The sequence below is a fragment of the Pleurodeles waltl genome, chromosome 8 (assembly GCF_031143425.1).
Source record: "Pleurodeles waltl isolate 20211129_DDA chromosome 8, aPleWal1.hap1.20221129, whole genome shotgun sequence".
NCBI lineage: Eukaryota > Metazoa > Chordata > Amphibia > Caudata > Salamandridae > Pleurodeles > Pleurodeles waltl.
The window spans coordinates 596964687-596985876 of record NC_090447.1 but is presented as its reverse complement, the minus strand read 5'-3'; the positions used below and the strand labels follow the sequence as shown (position 1 = coordinate 596985876).

The window sequence follows — 21190 nt, the reverse complement described above, 5'->3', positions numbered from 1 at the left end:
CCTTTTTCTGCAGTGCGTAGTAGTTTCTTGCTAGCACGGTTTAACTAAATATTGAAAATAATCATCTGCTGAAAAGGCATAACAGAGCTGATGCACTAAGCGAGAAAGAATTTCTGATTCAGAGTCAGAACAGGAAAGCATTAACGTAAATGAACAAGGTTTTTCTTTACATCCCCTCGGAAAACAGATTTATAGTCTCTGCGAATATCCGGGCTTTTGTTTTATGCCTTTCTGGGTCACAGTTTAGACATTAAACAAGCTGCAATTTTACTTCTTAGTTAAAAACATTTTATTTACATATTTATGTTTTTTCGTTTCGTGAAACGGGAAGCAGAGCTTGGTAATAAAAAGAGTACAGAAAACTTTCTCTCGAGTTTTGCTGACATTTACCATACATTCAAAGATTTTAGGTATCTCAACTTGTTTCACTTGCAGTCCCAACATCCATTTTATGCACATTATAAAGTAGCTAGATTTCTCTCATAGTTAATATTAGTCTCTTAAACTATTTACAAATATATTACAAACTTCAGCCAGAAACATTAATAGGACCATGTTGACAAGGGGAAGATCAGTAGCTCCTAGGTAACGTCATTCTTCAAATAAACTATTCACTTATAACTGGAAGTCTGAATGTCCATCCTCTTTCTTTCAAAAATTGTCCATGGCAAGCACAACAGACTATTTTCCTGTTTCGACTGGAGGACACGAGTGGGAGGTGATGTCACTATGCTTGTACACAGCATCGTCCAAGTCCAATGCCTTCTCGTTCATCTTGACAGTCATGCAGCCATGATAGAATGCAGTGACTGGGGTAGAAGTGACGTCCACATCTGTAAAAATAAAAAAAATAAAGCAATTTCCTTGGATTAAATGTCTTTAAATCTAACAATTCAAATTCCTTGACAGACTATGGATTTTGGATTGTCCATCATCCACATAACTGCTGTTGGGAGTTTTAAGTGTTTGAGAAAATCCTCGAAAATCATAACAATTAGGGCCTGATTCGAAAAGGTAAACTTACACTTTTATGTAACTTTACTATTTTTGGTATTCACAAACTATGAGGTAATAGTAAGTTTACGACTGCAGAGACTCTGCAGTCAGGACGGAGAACTCCGCACATAGGGACTGATTAAGATCTCGGCAGAGCGGTGACAGATGTTACATCCAACAAAATCTTAAAACCATAGAAAACAATAGTATTTAGATTTCAGCGGATGGGATATCCATCACCATTGTGATGGAGTAACCAATGCGCAAATATCCAAATCAGACCCATAGTCATATGTGCGAGGCTTTATGACTGAAGAGTCTCTGCAGTTGTAAACTTACTACTAACTCGTAGATTGTGAATACAAAACAATAGTAAACTTACACAAAAGTGTAACTTTACCTTTGTGAATCAGGCCCAAATACATCATAGCAGGCCTCTTGAGCCACCTTGTAAACCTTGAAGATTTACCACCCTCTATGTTACACCCAACGATATATCCATACATACTTAATCTAATGACTGCATTTCCTTGTAATAACCAACTATTCATCTTCCTCATACCCCATCGCCAGTTCATATTATAATATCTGTAACATTCTTATGTGCCACATAGTATTATAAAGTCTAAGAACATTTCTAAAAATCTCAAAATAAATGAATATCAAAAAAAGGGTGCTGCTGTTCTTTTTATTCGTTTGTTACAAGTGTTCCATGGTTCCTTTAGGTGATCTGAAATCCTTCTGAATCTTGACTGCCAGACAACAACGGGGCGGTCGGTGGGTACTACATTGCTCATCTACATAGATAATGCCATTGCCTTTGTGCTGACAAAATCTGCCTAATTTGACAGAGACAAAAAGTTTCCCTTAAGCTGGTTGAAGTGAAAATTCCAAGGTCACGGGAAGCTAGTAACCATGCCATTTTCCACAAAAGGTGTATGAGAAAACGGTGGTGGATGACTACTTTGGGGATGGGTTTTGGAAAGGAAGGTGTGGTAAATCGCAGAGCTTCCTTTGCTTCATTTCCTCTTTTCCCTTGGTACATCCTTCCTTCCCCTTTTCCTCCTGCCACATTGTTTTGTTCCATGTAGAATGTTTATATCTGAAGGTTGGAACTGTGATAGGGCAGTTACTGGGAGTTTGTGCATGGTATGCGTGGATGAAGTTTCTTCTGTTGACAATCAAACTTTATTTAATTATACTCCCACCGTCTCATCTCATCTTTTGGACTACTCTGCTTTTTTGAAGACCAGACTTCACATTGGTGACGACTGGGTCCTGCGTGGGCTATGGAAGAAATGTTAACACATATAATTTCATACTGGAAGTCACCCCGCTATGGGTCATGTATGTACATTGTCTTTTCTGCTCATCTACAATTTCCTGTGCTATCCAGCATTATTCATTAACTTGGTTTTGCTGATTTATTTAAACTCTAAGCCTATTTTATTTTTCTGTAATGCCACAGCGGTGATACCTATAGTCGTTTATATCTTTTAACTTTTTTCAAGCATGTGGACATCGATCATGTGTTAGTTTTAGTATTTTGAGCAGCTTATTTTCGACTTTAAGTATTTTTCATCTGTTCTTGGAGCCAAATCATGAGTGCTGTTTGTGCTTGAATTTTCTGCTTCAGCACTGTGGGACTCATGCGCGGTGTACTCTTGCACTTACTATGGGGCTCGAGCAGTGTGTGTAGCCTTGTGCTTTCATTGTGCCTTTGTTGCAGCATGTACAGCACTGTAGGTGAGCGCGTGGGGTAGGATTGTGTTATTAGCAATGACAACTTTTTTTATCACTATTGATTTGAGGTCTGGTTATCACCAGGTGCGCCTGAGTGAAGACCCAAAATATTTAACAGCGTTAATACGCCTTTCGGAGTCTTCCGTTTCTATCGCATACCATTTGGACTGTGTTCTGCAGCGTCAGTCTTTCAGAGGCTCATGTCGAGTCTGCTGAAGGGAGTAGTAGGAAATTTTTTCAAGACGATGTCTTGATTTTTAGTGAAGAATTACAAGAATACATGCAAAGAGTCAGAGATATTTTGCCAATTTTCCAACAGAAAAGCTAACCCTCAAATTTATTAAGTGCAAATTTTGGCAGCCTGAGATCTCATATCTTTGCCACATGATATTGGGATAAGGAGTAAGGCAAAAAGATGAGTTGATCAAGACTATTAAAAACCTACCTCTTCCCTCCATGAAGTAGGAAGTGCAGTCATTTCTTGGGATGAGTGAATATTACTCAAGGTTCATTTCAAATTTTGCTAGCTGCACGGTTTCCAAAAGGGGTCTACTTAAAAAAGCTGCGAAGTTTGTGTAGCCTGAAGCATGTTAGTTGGAATTTAACAAAGTGAAAGCAGGATTGTCCTCAGCGCAAACTCTGCAAAGTTTTGCACTTGGACATGTGTGCGTTATTGTGACAGGTGCAAGTGAGACGGGACTGGGTGCTGAGCATAAGCAGAAACAAGATGGAAAAGCAGTATCCATAGCCTTTGCCTCGCGTGCATTGAGAGGGGTCGAGCAAAGGTATTCTACAATTGAAAAAGAGGCCCTGGCCGTGTATTGGGCCATGGAGAAGTTCCAACAGTTTCTGTCGGCAGTAAAGTTTTTTGTAAATGCTAATCATAAACCATTACAGGATGTGTTTGGGAGAAAAGGGTTGGACTGTATTTCGTCTTGCATTTGTAAATTGTTAGTGGAACTCCAGGATTTTCAATTCGGAGTGTCTTATCTTCCAGGGTCCAAAAAACAAGGTGGCAAACTGTTTGTCCAGGCTTACAGTTGATACGGAGAGTAATAGTGAGGAAGACAGTACTTGATGCAGAGATGATACAATCAAATGTGCAGTGTCACATTAGAATGTGCATGAGGAGGAATCGTTGAGTAAATTGAAAAAAGATAAAGTCTTGAATGCTTTTCGTCAGCATATTACGACTGGCAAGATGAGTTGAACAAAGATGGAACATCTGTAGTATTTGCAAAGGTGTGTGATGAGTTGTCAATCATAAATAATGTCAAAGTGAAAGGGAGCAGACTGATCCTCGGGAGGTGTGAGGAGTCACATAATAAGTCTAGCGCTTGAAGATCATCAAGACATAAGCAAGACAAAAGAAAGGCTCAGGTGTGATTACTGATGGCCAGGGATGGATATCATGGTGAAGAGAGTAGTGAGACAGTGTGGTGAGTGCAGAATGTCTGCTAAGGGATTGAACGTGAGGACGTCACCCATGGTTATCAGAACGGCACCAGAGGAAGCGTGTGATGAAATTGATATGGACTTCCTTGGACCCATCAGTATGACAGCATCCTGCAAGTACTTGTTGGTGGTCATGGATCTGTTGTCTAGATGGCCAGAGGTCGGTGTAGTGGAAAAGATCAGTACCCTGGCAGTTAACAAATTTCTTCCTCATGTGTTTTCAAGGGAAGGCAATCCCAAGACCATACTCACTGGCAACGGGTTACAATTCAAATATAAAGAAATGGAAACTTATTTTTAGTGAAAGGGGTATTTGTCACAAAAGGTGTACTCTCTATCATCCAGAGACAAACAGGATGGTGGGAAGGTTCAACTGCACACTTAAAGAAACCATACAGATGGTAAAGAGTAGTGGTGGTAACTGAATGCAGGCTGCTATGAAGAAAGATGAAGAATATAGGTTTACCCCTCACACCACTGCTGGGATGAGTCCTTTCATGATGTTAAAAAAACATAAGCCCCATACGATTATGAATCCTCCTTGGATGGAGGACTACAAAAAACCCAATGTGAATTCTGAGGAGTTGTGGGGATGTGCAAAGAAAAATGGAAATAAGTCAGACTGAAAGAAGCGAAGGGAACTATGATATGCGCAAAACAGTTAAACATTCACCAGTGTGCATGGGGGATACGGAAATTGCTAAACAGTGAAAGGAATTTCAAGTTTTAGTAAAACATGCAGAGTGACAAAGATATTCAGAGAGGCTGCAGAGATGGACAATAAATGCATTTGGATTTTTAAGAGAATTGTTGTTGTATCTGACATGTAATTTATTCCGTATTACATGTATGCTTTCTTGCAATTTTTCCATATTTAAATTAATGGGGGAGATGTGTGGTAAAATGCAATTTTCCTTTGTTTTATTTTATCCTCTTTTCTCTTGGTACATCCCCCATCTCTTCTACATTGTTATGTTCCATATAGAATATTTATGTCTGAAGACTGGAAATGTGATAGGGCAGTTACTGGGAGCTTTGTGCTTGGTATGCTGTGGCTGGAGTTTTTTCTGTTGACAAACTTTATTTCAAGCATACTCCCACCATCTCATCTCTTGGACTACTCGGCTTTCTGAAGACAAGACTTCACAGAAGGCACTTTGGAAAGCCTGAATTGAGGGTCACCCGAAGTAGAGATTCCACAACAAATCATGGCTATGTCTAAATGATACATATGTTGAATACTAGAATTTACAATCAGTAAAGCTAAAAGCTTTTGTAAACGATACAACCCCAATCTCTTAGATTTCCTTGCACCATTTTTTACCCCACCCCCACAAACGGTGGATCATCCCGTTTGCATACATTATGCCTGACACAGGCATAATGTAGCACAAACGGTTGCAAAGTCGAACAAAGCATGCATTGCGCCATATCTATATATAAATTTATATATATATATATATATATATGGCACTAAGATTTTGGCCTCGCTGGACCACATTAGCTTAAAATAATTACGCTTATGTGGCACAAGGTGGCGCTAGACTCTTATAAATATGGCCCAAGGTCTTTATGGAGATGTTGAGAAAATATCTTCTCACTATGTAACCAATCCTAAAACATGCAGACCAGCGCCTGGATTTATTTCAAGTTAGTGTTATATAACTTTCCACACTCACTACCTCTCATCCAAGTAAATAGGTACAAAGTCTTATTGCCTATATCCTCGTTCTGTCCTAGTTTTCTCTGCATGTAAAACCGTTCTCCATTCGATCATTGGGTGGGGCATGTTTGCCTTGGTTATTTCTACATGTTAGGATCAGGTGTTGTGGGGCTGAAGGGGTATTGGATCATTAAGTACTCAACATTAAATTACTTCATATTTCCAATCATTACTAACCTGGAAGGATTGTAAGACAAACTGTAAGCTAGGAATATTTTACAATGTATAAAATGTACTTGTACATGTTGCTGCACATTGCTGAAATCTTCTAAGCTGTTGATCGGACTCCCTAGGTATTTTTTATCTCTGTGTCGACAGCCACCAACCTCTTGTTACTCCTAGTATGTTCTTCTCACCTTTGTGAAGTAGACCTTCCATTGCAATAAACTTCATTGTAGTGTTTTGCGTTGTTTGGTTTGTGTTGTGTGATCGGTGATCATCAATGGTGAATCTTCTTGGACAATACAGCAGCCTAGCTCATTTCATGTTACATTGATATAGACATTTCCCAGTTTCAAGAATATTTTGACAACTCTTTTGGTTTTCAGCGATCAGTCTGGCTCTGAGAAAGCTTCTTATCTTTTGATGTCCAGCTGAGAAGGGCTTGGACTTCCCCAGTGGGCTTAGACAACATCAACATAAGTCACTTATTGGCTTGAAATTAAAAGATGAGCTTTCTCAGAGGCTTATTGATCATTGCATATTTAAATTTCACCAGCACAATTATCACCTGAATCACTTATTACAGGTTAAATAATTTATAGAATAGTATCAACTGTATCTACAAGCATCTAGGATGTACAGTGTATTTTGGGTGTGCCAGAAGACTGGGATTAGCTTCAGAGTGAAGTGTCTGACACTACAGGGTTAAGTTGGTCATCAGAGGGGCAGCCTAGGCCAAAGTCTGCTTTGTGTGCTGAGTTACTGAAACTTAGTATCAGAGTGTTGTTGAAGAGCAAGCTAGAGTTTACTAGCTTAATTATTTATTTGAGAGCCTTAAACCCAAACCTACAGATCATCTTTCTTAGTAGCTATGCATAGATATTGAAAAGTATGGGTAGACAAGTAAATCATTTATTCTTTTGGGGGACTGAAGGGAAATTTTGAAACTTCACTGTTGCGATTAGGTCTAGCATTTAGAAATAAAAGCATAATGCTACTAAACAGTGCATTGTGTGTTTGGAGGGTGAGGTTGATCCATGACTGGATAAGTAAGAGAGCAGCTTGTCCATCTTCCTCTAACTGTATCTTAAAACACATAATGATCATACCAAAGAGGAGAAAGGAAGAATTAGTAAAGGGGGAAAAATAGAGATTAAATCAAATGTATGGCCTCATCTTTGAGTAGGGCAAGACTAGGTTGACTGTGACCAATTGTTTGAAGGAAGTCAACCAGAGGCCGTATTATGGAAAGTGCCCCAGGGGCGCAATGGGCATGTGCCGTGCGTATCCTTGGGGCACTCTGGTATTACAGAAAGGGCTACAGGTGCTTGTATGTCCCTTTGTGTAATACAGATTGCGCTAGCTCCATCACAAGAAGGTGTTCCTTCATTTGCATGGGGCCATTGTCCACGACTCTGGAACAACGAAGTCGTGAACAATGCAAGCGTAACCACGCTTGCATGAACAACAACCTCGTTTTTCTGTGCCTTAACCATGCATGTGCTGAACAACGCACATTCGTGGTTAAGGCAGAGAAAAATGAAGTCAGCATCGGGAGAGGACGCGGTCAGGTAATTGGGGCTGGGGATAGTTTTTAGCGGTGGGGTAGTTTGGTTTTTAGGGGCAGGTGGGGGCTTGGGGTAGTTCTGTTTTTTAGGGGTCAGAGATGGGGTGGATGGGGTAGGTTCATTTTTAGGGGCAGGGGTTGGGGTACTTTTAGGGGTGCGGTGAGGGGTTGGCATAGATTCAGGGGCGGGTGGGGTAGTTTTAGTATTGGGGCAAGGTGGGAGGTCGGGTCGTTTTAGTAGTAGGGGCGGGGTGAGGGTGTGGGGTAGTTTCGTTTTTAAGGGTGGAGGTGGGGGGGTCTGGGTATTTTTGTTTTTAGGGGTGGGGGTCGGGTCGTTTTACTATTAGGGGTTGTTTTTTTGTTTTTTGTTTTTAGGGGTGGGGGTAGTTTTAGTTTTAGGGGCGGGGTGCGGTGTAGTTTTAATTTTTATGGGTGGGGGTCAGAGTAGTTTTAGGGGTGGGATTGGGGGGGGTCTGGGTAGTTTTAGTATTGGGGCGGGGGTCGGTAGTTTTGTTTTTAGAGGCCGGGGTCAGGTAATTTTGTGTTTAGCGGTGGGGGTTGTGTTAGTATTGGGGTCAGGGTAGTTTTAGTTTTAGGTGTGACAGTGGGGGGGGTCGGGTAGTTTTAGGGGTGGGGCGGTCAGAGTGGTTTTAGTATGAGCGGTAGGGGTTGGAGTAGTTTTGTTTTTAGAGGCAGGTGGGGGGTCGGGTAGTTTTGTTTTTAGGGGTGGGGGTTCTGAGTTGTTTTAATTTTTAGGGGCGGGGTGGAGGGTCGGGTAGTTTTAGTTTTGGGGGTGGGGGTCAGGGTAGTTTTAGCATTAAGGGTGGGGGTCGGGTAGCTTTAGTATTAGGGCTGGGGCACTTCTGGGGGTTAAGGCAGGTGGGGGGGTCGCATGCTGGATCCACACATGCCGTCCCACACATGCCTTTACTAGGCATGCCTTTACAACGAAAAATCATTGTTAAGGCATGTCTGGTAAAGGCATTTGTGGTAACAACGTGGTTGTTGTTCCGACCGCGTTGTTCAGGCATGCGTGGTTTCAGCATTAGTTGTTCCATCATATATTTGGGCATGGCACACATGCAAATGGGTGAATCTCTTCGGCTCTGCACCTGCCCTGTATCACAGGTGTGGGTGCAGAGGCAAAGAAGCTGTTAGTAGATGTGCTGTCAGTGCACCCCCTGGTGGCAGCCCACTGGAGGGGGCGAAGGGGGTCCTGAGTGCAGCCATTCATTGCAATCGTGTGGAAGGAGATGTCTAATATCCCTTAAAAGGGCAGGCAGATTGCCACCTGCACAGTGAAACATGGAGCAACTGTTCAGAAAAATATAGATTCACATGTATGTACCTATAGATATGATATTTTAGTTCCAATTCTCTCCTCCATTATCTGAATCCTAGTAAGACTTCCCTGCTGACATCTCTGACACCTATGCCAGCTGTGCAAACAAGCTTCCCCAAACCACGTTGTTAAGATTAGCTTGGCCTCACACTTTATATTCAGCCAGTCAGCAACCCAGCCCCCTTTTTCTTACAGTCCACCTGTTGTCTGTTTACTTGTCTCTGCTCACACTGTAATATGTATAATGTTACTCTGTGGTCTTGAAGTTTTGTTTATGCAGCATTACTTTTTGTATATGCTTGCCCATGTTTGGACTGTGTCCCCTTCTGGGGTTTCGCTGTGATGGCACTTATTAACATATATAACTGCCTGACGTATATGCTTCAGGGCAGAAGAAGCCAGCTTCTAAGACGTAACACTGGGATGTGCGTCTACCTTCTGCCTTGGCATGCCAATAAACCTTGGTACCTAATGAAAGCATTTAATCTGTTCCGGAGCCTTGCTTGGAGCTTGTGTTTTCTTTGCATCACACTGAGGAGGGTTGAAAAGTAGTTTCCCTAACAAATGGCGTCAGAAGTGGGATGTGTGAAATGCCACCACCGGTAAGTTAATTAAATTCCTTGCTGTTGGGGCCTTTCAACGCTTACAATTTAGCTAAAAGTTAAACTGGGGATTGATGTAAATAAAAATATAGCTGACTATTAAATAGGTGACTGAGGAGTAACTAAGTTACCCGTATCATTACGTTAAATAATAGTGGCAAATTCGTACGGCGAATAGTAATACCATGCAGGAGAACCTGGCCAGACGTAACAGAATTTTTTTCTTAAATAGGTGACTGAGGAGTAACAAAGTTATCCGTATCATTATGTTAAATGATAGTGGCAAATTCGTACGGCGAATAGTAAGACCACGCAGGAGAGCCTGGACAGAGAGAAGATAATTTAGTTTTAGTTTTATGGGAATCCCAGAGAAAAAACATTATAATTAATTAATTAAAACCCTTCCAGAGTGTGGCTTGGGAAACATTTGATCAGCTGGCACCGGAACACAGGAAATGATTTTGAAATGTGCACAAATAGTCTGTCATTGATCAATGGATGTATTTGAATTAAGTGTAAATGTGCCACTATGTTTCATTGCAATGTTTCTGAATTATATGTAGAGTAGTGCAGCACTGCATTAGACAAGAAAAAGTGTTTTATGTTGTGCCTCTAAATTGTCAACAGCTCTTGTGTTCTCTATCTCTCTGTCTATCCACCACTACATAACAATTATTTTTTCCCTGTTTAACAATTTTTTTGCAGGATACAACCACTGTGTTTATTTTTTCAGATTGTGAAATTGTGAGGGAAGGGGACAAAGGGCAGCGGCAAGTCTAAAGGAAATGTAATGGTGGTAAGCCCTAGAATGCTGACTAAGACTAAAAAGTTGTTTAAACAGATGACAGGAGAGAAATGCTTTGCCCAGATAGCCATATAGATCAAGGTAAGAAGGACACAGACTGTCTAACAAATGTAAAGTAGTTTGCGTGCTAATGTGGACAGAGAGAGGGAAAGCAGAGTGTAGCTGTAACAAAGCCTGGGTATTAAAGACAGGCTGCATGCACACAGAACTGTAATAGCAGACAAATATCTACATTTTAGAAGTGACATTTATAACATAATGATGATAAAACCAATTTTAATGGTAAAAGCGCACTCAATTTAAGAGTAGACCTCACAGTAGTGAAAGAAAAAAAAAAGAAAAAAAACGAATTTGTGTGTGACACCACCAGGACATATAAACTTAAAACTACATGCCCCACCTACCTAGTGCCTACCTTAGGGGAGACGTATATGTAGCAAAAAGGGAGTTTTAAGGATTGGCAAACAGTTTTAAATACTAGGTCAAAGTAGCAGTAAACTGCGCACAAAGGCTGCAGTGGCAGTCCTGAGACAGGTTTGAAAGGCTACATCTGTGGGTGGCAAAACCAGTACTACAGCCCACCAGTAGCATTTAATTTACTGGTCCTGGGCACATGGTATACTACTTTAAAAAAAAATACCTTTCAAATACATTTGTGGTTGGATGGGTAATTATTATTAATTATTTCTAAAGCATAAAATAAACATTTCTAGGATTCAGTAAAGGGTTGTGTTTGCAGCAATAAAGAGATCAACCTAAAATGTAAATTCTGAATAAACACTTTTTACAGTGTGAAGCTACAGCTTGAAGACCTTAAAATATTATTCAAAAATGACCAAGGCTGAATATGGCCAACTATCGCAAAGTTTGCTCAACATACATACATGTAAATTATTCTTAAAATTTATTTTACTAAAATAGTTTTTGCATTTTTCTGATGTTTATAATGTCTAATATCACTACTGTAAATATCAGCTATGTAACTAATTCCCACAAATTTGTGCACCCCTTTCTTCTCATGGTGTACTACAGTGTAAGGCAACAGAAAGGCTAGGGTAAATCATTAGAATTGCATTATTCTGTCACCATAATTTTTTTTTATCATTCTTTTCATAAGTATTCTGTTACAACATCTTATTAAGAAGCAGTTAATATTCTGGATTTCTGCGGCTTCAAGTACACTTTTAAGGTGCTGCTACTTTTTCTGTGTCATTTTTCTCAACTTGTGTAAATTACACACTCAGGTTTCTGTGTCTAAATATGTAAATATTTTGAGCACAAAATATGATGATTTAGAGCTCTAACAATGCCAATATTCCTGTATCTTAGAGCCAAAATTTAAATGTGAGCTTTAGTTTCAATGTGGCCTCATGGCTGCAGTGTGTCTCAAGTACCCCAGCTCCTGGCCTGCTTTTTGCACAGTATTTCTATGCGCATACTGGCATTCTAAATTTTCTTGAGCCAGTTCTTTGGAAGGTTACCTTTCCCTTCTGGTGTTAATTGGTGGTAGAGAGCGCACTTCACAGAAATTCAAAAACAGCATAGTTTAAACCCTACCTTTCCAAAGACTGAAAATGTCGATGCAAAGCAATCATGCTTCTGGCCCTGCAGAGCTCTAATGGGACTCTCACATAGGTCAAACACTAAACAGCAGTTGTTAACTGTGCTGGGACAGGGGATGTGAATTTACAACAGCAGGTTTAAGTGTCAGATGTTACGTTTCTGTATTTAGCCCGGACTTGCACTGCTGTTACAAAAACAAATACTCAGCTGTAGCTTTGAACATTTCCTCATTCAAAGTTTTGCAAATAAGTAATGACAACTGTGGCAGTCCTATTTTACACCAGATTTTTAGCAGTACACTGATTAAACTGGTTTTATCTAAATGATTTGAAAGGGACACATACACGCTTAGCTTGGCAAACTGGTGAAGGGTCTACATTAGACTGTGAAAGCATGACTGCAGGTCATCATATTTTAAATATGAGATACATATGTACATATACATGTACATTTTAATTGCATTAATGGAATTTGTACATTTAGTATATACCACTTGTAATAATATTAAAGAAATAAAAAGGGTGAGCTAGTTTGGAGAGGCTATTTCTCTTCAGCAGTTTTGCTTCTATTTCTTATGGTTTGCAACAGATGCTTTGTGTAGGCAGGCTTGTATCTGTGTCCTCATTTGAGACAGCTTTCGCTTCCACACACATGCAAACAGTGTAGTGTCATGTTAGCTCTCACCACACTGAATAAGCACAATTTCTTAAAAGTAAAAAAGAAAAATGCACACTGGAGTGCAACTTGTTCTAAATAGGCACTACGGACCAAAGAAAAAAATATATATATAATGTATGCTTGTAATTTTGAAGAGTAGGTTAAGAATAACTTAATTTCCTACATTTGCTAAATATTCCATGGTAGGAAAACCCACTAAGAGTAATACACAAACCAGAACATACTAGGTAAAAAGTGCTATTATATGAAAAAACAAACAAAACAAAAAAAAACTTGGCTCTCTCTTAATGTCTTGGGCCTTTCATGTGCTTAGTAAAAAGAGGGTCAATTAATGCTGAATACATGTAAACTGTTTCAGGATTGCATCATTAGCAATTTAAATACATTTAATAAATGAAATAATTTGCTGAGTGGTAGCAATAAAATTATGGCTTTGACTCAGCCCTCTTGAAACTAAATTGAACACCACAGGCGCATTCTAGGTCCAAAAATGAAATTGATTGACCACCTTATGATGCATTTTGCAGTGTCAATAAAACCGTAAGTAAAAGAAGGAGCTGGTGTCTCACTGGATTGTAACTTCCTCGAGGGACCGTCACCATGCATCTAACAAGACTGGATAAAGGAAGAATTGCAGATTCTGTTAGGGACAGGGCAGAGTTTTTGCTGTTTTCTTGAGGAATAGTACCTTTGTATGAGATATGCAAAGTAAGGCTTACATTATTGAATAACAATATCAAGGGGCACAGTGTAAATAAGATGGAGGACAAGGATAAAAGCAAGGAGACAAGAGTAGGGATCAGTGTTATTCTTGCCCATGCCAAGAGGCTTATAGAAGTAACAGCACTACACGAGGAACGCTTTCCAGAGAAAACAAGTAGGAACTTAGGATGACGCAGAGAAAGAGATAACCCATGCAGTGGAAAACCGATGAACCCGGTGCTTTATGATGAAGGTATATGACACACCTGAAGAGAATACTATGTTTCCAACTAAGGTAGGAGATAAAATGGTTGATTTCTTAATTTCAATATGGATGTGGCCCACCAACTTGCTGGGGAGATACATCATCTGCCACAATTTCTGCAACAGTATATGCTTTCAAGAAATGGGATTTACTTACAAGCACCTGAGCGCAGTGAGCACTGACCTAGGACCACAGGAAGATAAATTATTTTAGGGCCAGCTTCAGAACAACACATGTCTATAGCTGTAGCACCAGGATTCTACCCTAACAATTTGGGCCCCATGGTAACTAAGAATTTTACATTTCCTTTGGGAGTTGTGACTGTGATGGGAGATGGAGAAGGATGGTGTTGAATGTTGTGCATGCTCAGAAACGACAGGGCTGTAGTTTTTGACAAGCTTGAAGGGAATATGATTTGACAGCTGAATAAAAACAAGGTCCTAGAACAACTGAACTCAGGAGGTTTGGGCAAACACAAAAATGAGGCAGGATTATTAAAAACATGCCCTCTCCATAAAGTGACGCTTAAGGAAAATGCAGAACTACCTTATGTGCGTCAGTATAGACTGTCACCTCAGAAAGAGGAGGGAATAAAACCTGTGAATGAGTCTATCTTACAAGAGGGTATCAATAAAAAGTCCAAAAGCCCCTGTAATAGTCCAATAATTCCATTGCCCAAGGGCAACACTGGGCAATATAAATTCATACAGGATTTACGCCAGATAAACAACATTGTGGTTCCCTTAGCACCCGTTGTGCCTGACACCAATACTATATTATCTTCTATACTTGCAGAAGCAGAGTACGTTTCAGTTAAGTCTCGCAAGTACGTTTTTCAGTACTACAGTCCATCCAGAGAGCGAGTACCTCTTTGCCTTCATAATAAGTGATACCTAGTACATTTTCACAAGACTGGCCCATGGCTTCACAGAGAGTCCCATGGTCTATACACAGGCAGTAAAGAGGGACCTGAACAGCCTACACCTGGAAAGCAGCAGTGTCATCTTGCAGTATGCTAATGATCTCCTTGTGGCATCCCCATCACTTGAGGCTTGTGAAAAAGACACTGTAGCTCTGCTGAGCCACCTACAGGAGAGAGGATACAAAGCCTCATTGCCAAAATTTCAGTGCTACCAAAAGGAAGTGACTTACCTTGGTTATGTGGTATCCAAAGGTACACGCTGCATATCACCTGACAGAATAAAAATGATTCAAAGCATGCAGCCCCGGTCCACCAAGAAAGGAATGATGTCCTTCCTGGGGATGATGAATTACTGCCGTTCGTGGATCCCTGACTACAGATCTTATGATGCATTCTTGAGGAAATGCACACTAAAAGATGCACCCAACAACATTGTATGGACTAATGAACTTGCAGAATGTTTCAAGAGACTGAAAAGGACATTGTGTACTGCACCAGCATTGGGGCTGTCTGATTACAAACTGCCCTTCCATCTCTATGTGTCAGAGCAGAACAAAATGGCACTGTAAATGGTGTACTGACACAGCAGCATGGCTCTGGAAAAAGACCTGTGGCGTATTACTCTGTGACCTTGCCTTCAGCAGTGACTGGGCATCCAGCCTGTTTGAGAGCAGTAGCGGCAGCCGCTGTGATGGTAGGGCGGCTCCCCTTGTGATGGACTCCCCTTGTATTGTTTATGTGCTACATTTGGTACAGTTGTTGTTGTCATCAGCAGCAACACAGCATTTTCCGACAGCCAGGCGCACAGGTTATGAGGTCACATTGTCGTCTAACACCAATATTCCCATTAAAAAATGCCCACCTGTTAATTTGGCAACATTATTACCTGCAATAGGTGATTCTGATGAGACCCCTGACCATGATTGTGTTGAGGTTGTAGAAACATCCACCACCCCCAGACCAGATTTACAATAGACACCATTAGAAAAGGCAGACTACGAAGGGTACACCGATGGTTCCTCCAGCAGACTAACAGACACCGATTTCAGAGCAGGGTAAGCTATAACAACAGTAGACACCATAATTGAAAGTGCAGCTCTACTGCAAGGCCAATACAGGAGCTAATACCAAGATAGCCAGAGGATACGCCATGGCTGGCACAGCAGCAAGAGAGAGCATGTTACAGCCAGTACAGATGGTCCCTCTAATGGCAAAAAGCATTCTAAAAATTCAGCTTATTCAGAGACAATTGTTGCTAGATGATGTGAAGGAAGCACAATGGTCTGCAACATCAGCTGAAGGAATAGTGTGGATTGATGCTGGGTGTGAGCAACATGATGAGGGAGGATGGGTCCACAAGGATGGGTGACCTGTGGCTCTGCGCAGTAGCTTCCTTCCCCTTACAGGGCTTGCTCATCGACACACTCTCATGGCACATTGGGAGAGGAATGAGCTAATTAGACAGGAATGGTTTGCACCAGGGATAACAGCCTTCACTGCACAATTCTGCTCCCAATGTCTTGTCTGTGCCCAACATACTAAAGGCCGGTCCCCTGCTACACATGATCACTTACCAGTACCTCAGGGGCTGTTTACCAATGTCCAAATAGACTTTGCCTATATGCCCCAGTGAATGGATTTAAAATATTTTCTGGTGTGTGTGGATCAATTTTTAAAATGGGTGGAGGTGTTCCCACAAGGAAGAATGATGCAGCATCTGTACTGCGATGCTTGACGAAAGATATCATATACTGATTTGGGGTCCCCTAGGGCATGAATAGCAACAGAGAGGGTGAATTTGTGGCTGCAGTTGTGCAAAAGATGTGTGAATGTTTGGAAATAGAATGGAAACTGCTTGCCCCTTAACACCCCCAAAGTTCAGGACAAGTGGAGAGGATGAACTCCACAATAAAAAAATAGATTGGTAAAGACAATTGATGCAACCGGCCTGAAGTGGCCTGATGCACTGCCTTTAATGATGCATGCCATAAGGGCAATAGCATCTAGAACAACCCTTTTGTCCCCCCATGAGGTACTGATGGGGCGGCCTATGTCGGCGGGGTTGAATTTGCCTCTCCCATCCGAAGCAGCACTGCTGTGGACAAATGAAAACATTTCTGACTATGCTATAAAGTTGTCATCGATCTTGAGGTATCACCATCTCCAGGTGAAGAAGCTTTGCCCCATCCGTCCTAAGAGAGCACACATCCTTTTAAAGCTGGAGACATGGTCATGGTGAGAAAAATAAAAGATGTTTCTCTTAGTTCTAGGTGGACAGGACCACACCTCGTACTCCTGGTGACACGGACGGCGGTGAAGGTACAGGGACGTCCTGAGTGGATTCACGGCACTAGGTGCAGACCCACACCAACAACAACAGAGACAGAAAGGCCCACAACTGATGAGCACCTGCAACCTGTGGAGCAGCGCAACATACCATAAAAGGGGGAGACAGACCAGACCATTCCTAAGAGCCACGCTGATAGCTCCTCATCAAGTGTCAGGTGAAGAAGGGTGATGGTCACACCTGCAGAAAAATAGACTGAAGAGGACACCACAGGTCAGGTCCGTGAAGCGGCCCCTGAACAAGACGACTGCAGACCAGTAGGAGAAGCAGAGGAGAGCACGCTGCGTGCCACTGCCTTACTGACAATTAGAGAAAGTAGCTTAGAGCTGAGTTACAGAAAGACTTGATAATCCCACTACTGTGTGACTGTTTGGAGTGAATTCACAAAGCCTCAACTGCCAGTTACACCCAGTCATGTGACCTAAGGCAAGTTGCAGGCACAAAAGGCTAAGGACAGGAAAATGCCAATTTTCTAAAACGTGGCATTTTCAAACGTGTAATTATAAATCTGACTTTGCCATTAAGAAGTATTTATACTTACAAGTTAATTGATAACAAACAAGACATTTCTACCACCTCTGGTTTATGAATTACATCTTATTAAATATAATAGGGAATCCCCAACGCTATCCTATGGGAGGGGTAGGCCTCACAGTATTGAAAACTTAACTCAAAAGTACATGTCCTACCTTTTAACTACTCAGCACCTTGCCCCATGGGCTACCTAAAGCCTACCTTACGGGTGACTTATATGCAATAAGAGGGGAGTTTTAGGCCTGGCAACCAGTCTTAAATGCCAAGTTGACTTCAAGCTGAAATGACAGGCCTGGGGCATGTTTTAAAGTGATACTTAACCCCTTCTGTGCCGCGGACGTAGTGGTTACGTCCTGCGGCACAGTGCTGCTGTGCCGAGGACGTAACCACTACGTCCTCGGCACACAGCCCAGAGGGAGCGCTCTCGCTCCCTCTGTGGGGTTCCCCCCCACCCCCCCAAGTCAGGGATGGAAGGGGAAGCCCTTCCCCTCCCACCCCCGACCCCCCCCAACCCCCCCTGTGACGTCAGCGCGCGAGCGCGCGCTGATAAGTCACAGGGTCTCCCCCATCGCGCTGGAAGCAGAGCTTCCAGCGCGATTGAAAAAGAAATGCTTTTGCATTTCTTTTTCAATCCCATGGGGGAGGCCCCGAGAGGCTTCAAAGGGAAGGAAATGTATTTCCTTCCCTTTGAAGTCTCTCACAGGTTTCAAAAGCTGGATTGCTTGCAATCCGGCTTTTGAAACCCCACTAGACACCAGGGATTTTTTTTTTTTCTTGAAATTGGCAAAAGGGAGCGACCCCTTGGGCAAGGGTCGCTCCCAGGGGGGCATTTTTTTAGGAAGGCCTTTTCTGCCCCCCCTGGGGGCAGATTGGCCTATTATTAGGCCGATCTGCCCCCAGGGGGGGCAGAAACCTCTAGGCACCAGGGACCATTTTTTTTTTTTTTTGTGATGAATTCTTTTTTTTTAGGTGGGGAGCGATCCCTTAGGCAAGGGTCGCTCCCCTACGGGGCAATATATATTTAGGCCATTTCTGCCCCCCTTGGGGGCAGATTGGCCTATTTTGATAAGGCCAATCTGCCCCCAAGGGGGGCAGAAACCATTAGACACCAGGGAGTTTGTTTTTGCGCGCGAATGTCACGCAACAAAGCGACCCCTTTGGCAAGGGTCGCTCCCAGGGGGGGCAATTTTTTGGGAAGGCCTTTTCTGCCCCCCTGGGGGCAGATCGGCCTATTATTAGGCCGATCTGCCCCCAGGGGGGGAAGAAACCTCTAGGCGCCAGGGCAAATTTTTTTTTTGTGTTTTGTTTTTTTGTTCTTTTTTTTTTTTTTTTAGAGATGGGGAGCGACCCATCAGGCAAGGGTCGCTCCCCTGGGGGGCAAATTGTATTTAGACCATTTCTGCCCCCCTGGGGGCAGATTGGCCGATTTTAGGTCAATCTGCCCCCAAGGGGGCAGAAACCACTAGGCACCGGGGATTTGTTTTTTGGCGCCAATGTCACGCAGGGGGAGCGACCCCGTAGGCAAGGGTCGCTCCCGGGGGGGGGGGGTGGGGGGGCAAATTTATTTTAGGCCATTTCTGCCCCCCCGGGGGACAGATCGGCCTATTATTAGGCCGAACTGCCCCCGGGGGGGGCAGAACACTCTAGGCGCCAGGGCAATTTTTTTTTTGTGTTTTTTTTTGTTGTTGTTTCTTTTTTTAGAGATGGGGAGCGACCCATCAGGCAAGGGTCGCTCCCCTGGGGGGGCAAATTGTATTTAGACCATTTCTGCCCCCCTGGGGGCAGATTGGCCAATTTTAGGTCAATCTGCCCCCAAGGGGGCAGAAACCACAAGGCACCGGGGATTTGTTTTTTGGCGCCAATGTCACGCAGGGGGAGCGACCCCGTAGGCAAGGGTCGCTCCCGGGGGGGGGGGGGTGCCGGTTGGGGGGGCAAATTTATTTTAGGCCATTTCTGCCCCCCCGGGGGACAGATCGGCCTATTTTTAGGCCGAACTGCCCCCGGGGGGGGGGCAGAACACTCTAGGCGCCAGGGCAATTTTTTTTTTGTTTTTTTTTTTTGTTGTTGTTTCTTTTTTTAGAGATGGGGAGCGACCCATCAGGCAAGGGTCGCTCCCCTGGGGGGGCAAATTGTATTTAGACCATTTCTGCCCCCCTGGGGGCAGATTGGCCAATTTTAGGTCAATCTGCCCCCTAGGGGGCAGAAACCACTAGGCACCGGGGATTTGTTTTTTGGCGCCAATGTCACGCAGGGGGAGCGACCCCGTAGGCAAGGGTCGCTCCCGGGGGGGGGGTGGAGGTTGGGGGGGCAAATTTATTTTAGGCCATTTCTGCCCCCCCGGGGGACAGATCGGCCTATTATTAGGCCGAACTGCCCCCGGGGGGGGGGGGCAGAACACTCTAGGCACCAGGGCAATTTTTTTTTTGTGTTTTTTTTTTTGTTGTTTCTTTTTTTAGAGATGGGGAGCGACCCATCAGGCAAGGGTCGCTCCCCTGGGGGGGCAAATTGTATTTAGACCATTTCTGCCCCCCTGGGGGCAGATTGGCCAATTTTAGGTCAATCTGCCCCCAAGGGGGCAGAAACCACTAGGCACCGGGGATTTGTTTTTTGGCGCCAATGTCACGCAGGGGGAGCGACCCCGTAGGCAAGGGTCGCTCCCGGGGGGGGGGGATGGGGGGGCAAATTTATTTTAGGCCATTTCTGCCCCCCCGGGGGACAGATCGGCCTATTATTAGGCCGAACTGCCCCTGGGGGGGGGGGGGCAGAACACTCTAGGCACCAGGGCAATTTTTTTTTTGTGTTTTTTTTTTTTTTGTTGTTTCTTTTTTTAGAGATGGGGAGCGACCCATCAGGCAAGGGTCGCTCCCCTGGGGGGGCAAATTGTATTTAGACCATTTCTGCCCCCCTGGGGGCAGATTGGCAAATTTTAGGTCAATCTGCCCCCAAGGGGGCAGAAACCACTAGGCACCGGGGATTTGTTTTTTGGCGCCAATGTCACGCAGGGGGAGCGACCCCGTAGGCAAGGGTCGCTCCCGGGGGGGTGGTGGGGGTTGGGGGGGGCAAATTTATTTTAGGCCATTTCTGCCCCCCCGGGGGACAGATCGGCCTATCATTAGGCCGAACTGCCCCCGGGGGGGGGGGGGGGGGGGCAGAAACCTCTAGGCGCCAGGGGAATTTTTTTTTTTTTTCTTTGTTTTTTTTTTTTTTTTTTAGAGATGGGGAGCGACCCATCAGGCAAAAGTCGCTCCCCTGGGGGACAAATTGTATTTAGGCCATTTCTGCCCCCCTTGGGGGCAGATTGGCTGAGTTTAGGTCAACCTGCCCCCAAGGGGGCAGAAACCACAAGGCACCGGGGATTTGTTTTTTGGCGCCAATGTCACGCAGGGGGAGCGACCCCGTAGGCAAGGGTCGCTCCCGGGGGGGGGGGTGTGGGGGTTGGGGGGGCAAATTTATTTTAGGCCATTTCTGCCCCCCCGGGGGACAGATCGGCCTATTTTTAGGCCGAACTGCCCCCGGGGGGGGGGCAGAACACTCTAGGCGCCAGGGCAATTTTTTTTTTGTGTTTTTTTTTTTTGTTGTTTCTTTTTTTAGAGATGGGGAGCGACCCATCAGGCAAGGGTCGCTCCCCTGGGGGGGCAAATTGTATTTAGACCATTTCTGCCCCCCTGGGGGCAGATTGGCCAATTTTAGGTCAATCTGCCCCCTAGGGGGCAGAAACCACTAGGCACCGGGGATTTGTTTTTTGGCGCCAATGTCACGCAGGGGGAGCGACCCCGTAGGCAAG

General features: G+C 43.6%; 1 protein-coding gene across 2 annotated transcripts in view; it reads right to left on the bottom strand.

The window, feature by feature from the left end:
- Positions 1-271: 271 nt before the first annotated feature.
- The window catches only part of GAS6 (growth arrest specific 6), a 333398-nt gene continuing 312479 nt past the window's right edge, over positions 272-21190 (bottom strand). Inside the window, exon 15 of one of the 2 annotated variants that reach the window (XM_069204632.1) lies at positions 272-833. In XM_069204632.1, coding sequence (XP_069060733.1) covers positions 682-833 — 152 coding nt within the window. In that variant the 3' untranslated portion in view covers positions 272-681. The remainder of the gene's footprint in view (positions 834-21190) is intronic. The other variant, XM_069204633.1, reaches the window with a different exon arrangement.